This window comes from Puntigrus tetrazona, chromosome 8 (assembly GCF_018831695.1).
Source record: "Puntigrus tetrazona isolate hp1 chromosome 8, ASM1883169v1, whole genome shotgun sequence".
Classification (NCBI taxonomy): Eukaryota; Metazoa; Chordata; class Actinopteri; order Cypriniformes; family Cyprinidae; genus Puntigrus; species Puntigrus tetrazona.
The window spans coordinates 21,228,636-21,233,282 of NC_056706.1; the positions used below are offsets into that span (position 1 = coordinate 21,228,636).

At 41.4% G+C, this 4,647-nt stretch overlaps 1 protein-coding gene across 1 annotated transcript; it reads right to left on the bottom strand.

Moving 5' to 3' along the window:
- Positions 1 to 2,118: 2,118 nt before the first annotated feature.
- On the bottom strand, positions 2,119 to 3,712 carry LOC122349890 (ubiquitin carboxyl-terminal hydrolase 37-like). The gene is made up of 7 exons (XM_043246015.1): positions 3,584 to 3,712; positions 3,402 to 3,501; positions 3,243 to 3,322; positions 3,034 to 3,137; positions 2,536 to 2,614; positions 2,318 to 2,456; positions 2,119 to 2,238 (listed from the first exon to the last, which is right to left on the bottom strand). Exons 1-6 carry the CDS (start codon positions 3,700 to 3,702, stop codon positions 2,432 to 2,434), a joined length of 507 nt encoding a protein of 168 aa, XP_043101950.1. The 5' UTR covers positions 3,703 to 3,712; the 3' UTR covers positions 2,119 to 2,238; positions 2,318 to 2,431.
- Positions 3,713 to 4,647: the final 935 nt, after the last annotated feature.

Below are 4,647 nucleotides of genomic sequence, written 5' to 3' on the forward strand. Positions count from 1 at the left end.
ATCATGTCTCATTGTTCTCAGTGTTAAGACTATCTGTACCCATTTTCATTCATGTGAGCAGTGAGGCATCATTGAGTGTGTTGGTTGTTTAGGCTGAGAAGGTGGATGCTGCTCTTTTACGACCTGACTTTCTGGTCCAGATGAAGTTGTATTTGAATGGCGATATCTTCATCACAGAAGAGCTGTATTCAAGTCATTGCATGTATATTAAGTTGCAGTTTTAACAAATAGGTGCGGACTAACTTTTCGGTCTTTATTTCTACAGACTATGATAGCTTTGGATATGGACAGAAAGGTACGCAAACCTCAGTTTGAGCTGGATGTAGGGATGTATAATGACGAAATTAAACAATTTGTTATTAAATGCAGAGACGGTCTCTGTAATCAATTCGACGATAACCGCTAGAAGTTAAGTGTCCCCAACAAAGCAAGCCAGAGGCGACAGCGGCAAGAAACCAAAACCCCATCCATACAGAATGGAGAAAAAAAAACCTTGAGAGAAACCAGGCTCAGTTGGGGTCAGTTCTCCTCTGACAGGACGCCCAGCACTTAACCTCCAGTTCAATTTCAAAGGCAGCTGTGTCAGATAGTGTAAATGACTTAGTGAGTGTGTGTGTGTCAGGATCTGGTGATCTGTTCACGGTGCGCATCTAGGTGTTCTGGTCTCTGATGAACATAATCTCTGGCTGCTGATCCACCATCTAGTCTGGTTACAAACTGTGAAACGGAATAAGAAAGAAACAAAACTAATATTAGTGTAGATGCCATTCTTTTTACGATGTCACAAATACATTGTGTTTTATGTTCCCGGTTCCAGCTGATCTAATTAATGCAGCCTAAAACTCCTTTAACGGATTTGAATAATAACAGTGTATTAGTGTGTTATGTGTAGGCTAGGTTAAAAAGATGTGTCTTTAAACTAGATTTGAATTGACAGTGTGTCTGCTTCCCGAACACAGTTAGGGAGATTGTCCCAGAGTTTAGGTGCTAGATAGAAAAAAGGATCTGCCGCCTGCAGTTGGTTTTTATTATTCTAGGTTTTATCAAATGGCCAGAGTTATGAGAACGCAGCGGACGTGCAGGAATATAATGTGATAGAAGCTTGCTCAAGTATTGAGGAGCTAAACCATTCAGGGCTCTATAGGTAATTAATAAGATTTTAAAATCTATCCAATGTTTGATAGGGAGCCACTGCAGTGTTGACAGAAAGATCTAGTTTTCTAGATTTCCTAGTCATCAGGTCCAGGTTGGACAAGTTGCACATAAAGTGCATCCAGCTTGTTTGAATATACTGATATCCTGCTGTGCAAAAATGTTACATTGAATCTCCACACCAGGAATACTGGATCCAGTGTCTTATCTGAACCCATCAGGATGCATTTGTTTTGTATGGTACCGAAAAACTATGAGCAGAGTTTTGTCTGATATCCAAAGGTAAATGTCTTCTGTCAGCCTGAGATGTTTACAGTGGAGGCCCATACGTCTAAGTATGGTGGAACCCAGAAAACTATTCTTTCAAGCTCTAAAGACATTTGAATCCGTCATTCATCTGTCATTTCTGTCATTCAGAAACATAGCTTTTCATATCACTTCTATGCTGATGACACTCCACTCTCATCGTATCCTGGAATTACTCTATCTATTTATTTTTTATATATAGAAACAATGAATCAAGAATTTTATGATAGGAGAGAAAGTAAGAATACAGTCTTATAACACTCAGATGTATATATATATATATTTTTTTTTTAATATGATTTTACTAGTGGGTTCAGGACAATATAGTTCATATATGTAAGCAGGGATAGAAAAATAAAGCAAACTGTGACGACATATACCCAAAATATATTTTGCAAGACCCTTCAGAGACCATCCCATATGACCTTCAGCTTTTTACCAGCTTCACAGTGCTGGAAGATGTCCATTATTAAAAAAGAGCAGAAGTACATTTAGTACATTTAAAAGACAAACCATGGAAAACGCTTTTTTAAATATTGATTACTGTGGAGCTACGTGGCTTTCCAGAAAAAAGAAGTTCTCACCAACTTTACAAAGCCTGAGAAAACATGAACCTCTCAAGAAGGAGACAAAGGCTTATTTAATGGTATATTTATATGTTTTTATTAGGAGCAGTCTGCTTTTCTTGCAGTGAAACACTGATGTAGATCTCTCCAGAATGCATCTCTGCAGTGTTTCCTTTCCTCTTCAAAACTGCATCATCAATCAGCTTCTGCTCAGCTACAAGACAACAGTGATTTAATACAAACACACCGAGCACTGAACATTATTCCAGCACTAGTACTGTGGTACTCTATACCTCTTCACATAGAAGAGCATGTATCCGTTTCTCTCGATGTTACATGAGGCTTTGGACCAGCTGGATTTTCTGATGGATGAGTCGCTGCATTCCAGCCATCCAGATCCACTGAGGTCAGGGATGTGACTGATGTAGTGCCCTAAAATCACAGAGAGACTTTAGTGCGCTGTGTAAAGAGTGAATGAGAGGACTGAAAATGTAGAAGAAACATGTCGTACCACAATACAAACTGCTGCCCAGATGTGACACAGCAGCAGATAGTCTGTACTGTGTGCAGCTGCTGTCTGATGCTTCCACCTGTTAAACACAAACACTGATTATTACATGATGCTGCTGCATTTAAATCAACATCCTCCTCTGTTTACCTCCTTTTACCTCTCCATTGTTCCATCTATCTATCATTCTATCTATCTATCTATCTATCTATCTATCTATCTATCTATCTATCTCTCATTCTATCGTTCTGTGAATTGCTGTCTATTAAATCTTTCCAGTGGTCTTGTAGGCTCAATTCTATTCTTCTGTCCGTCTTGGCTTCTTTCTTTTGGGCTCTTGCTGTTTATCACTATCCTCTCTCCGCTCTCTGTGGAATATCATACATCAAGAAAACCAACAACAATTCTTTTAGAACAAATGTCTTCCTGGCGCTGTCTTTCAGAGTAATTCAAGTGACTGTTTCACAACATGCCAGCAGAGGGCAGATGTTTGGGCCGTACCTGTGCTGCAGGACAGAGAAAACTCTTTTGGGACTTTCAGTCGATCCTTCAGCTTGGACATTGAGGATGCGATATCAAAACGCATGACCAGAAGCACCAGGATGCTGTAGAGCGAGTCACATGTTTAGAAGTTCTAGACTATAGTTAGTTATTTCAGCGTTTAGTTATTCTGCAGCTCAAGGTAATAACTGATTAACAGCATGTCTTACCGTGGAAGGACAATTACTTCCAGCTCCTCAGAGGCTGTAGAGCCGGCGCACTCGCTGCATGAGCAGTCAAACGAAGATCTCTGGAGAAAACAAACAACAGTCAGAACTACAAACACTAGTTGACCTTTTACATCCTCCTGTTGATGTGATGTCACTGACTTTGAAGTACTGCTGCAGGCTGTCTATGAGGCATCCTCGAGGACCGATGACCACAGAGAGGTAGTTGTAATCCTCTCTGAAGCTCCTCTGGAAGCCACAGCTGAAACCAAAGAAGAACATCAGAGTCGAGTAAATGAGTGTGAGAGGCTGAAATGAGCGCAGGTGCGGATGTGTGATGTTACCTGTTACAGGTGCGCAGACGGTTGAGCTGGAATTCCATATTAGCCACAGGACAGGTGTATTTTGGCCAGTAGCTCCGCAGAAGCTCGCCCTCTTCCTTCAGATGGGACAGGCTGACCATCAAAAACTCATGGGCGTCCTGAAGGTGAAAGAGCAAAGTTTCTGCATTTGAAATGTTCAAGTATCTACTTTATCTATCTGTGCTTCTATCATTGTACCATTCTTTCTAAGAGCAAAGGATGATTAGGTTAAATGCAAAAAGTCCAAAAAATAATAATTTGAGCATGTATATCCAGTTCACCTGCTGATGGTCTCCCAAGAAATCTGGATAGCGTTTTTCAATGCAGGTCTTTAGTGCTGACAAGAGCTTCGTCTTCAGCCTCTTGTCATTGCCTGTCAGTCTGCTCACGTGCAGCTCAGAGAGCGTCCTGGTGAGAAGATTATATTGAACTGCTTTAGTTTTGCTGCTTTAAAATCTTATTTTTCAATTTCGATTGAAATGTAATATGGTGTTGGTACCTGAGCATTGTGTTTCCCTCGTTGCAACGTTCCTGCTGGGAAAGCACATCTTCACGGAAGGGAGAAACTGTGAGGAGGCACTGCAGCACTGAGTTCATGTAACACGTGTTTCCTAAATTAGGGAACCTGTGACGGGACGTCTTCAATTAGAGCGAGGGTGTGAAAAAAGCACATTATAAATAAACCTTTTCCTCATTCGGGTACAACATTTACCCTAAGTGCTTGATGTTAGTTGGCGATGCTGTCAGCACAACCTCAGCCTGCTCAGAATCATCCTCCGTAATGCTCCTGGTGCTCTGCTGCCGCTCAGAACTGCACTGTATGAGCTTCAGTATTTCAGCCTGAGACAGACCGTTAGACTGCTCCGTCGTACTGGCCAGCACACCGAGGATGCTGGGAATACATCAGGAACATCTAACAATTTTGTGCTTGTCTAAGTTAACGTTTGATTTCTGCAGCTAGTCTGCCTTGCATCGACGCAGCGTTTATTCCCGTCACCCACCAGTCGAGATCCACATCAGAAATGGTTGGATCTCCACTTGCATCT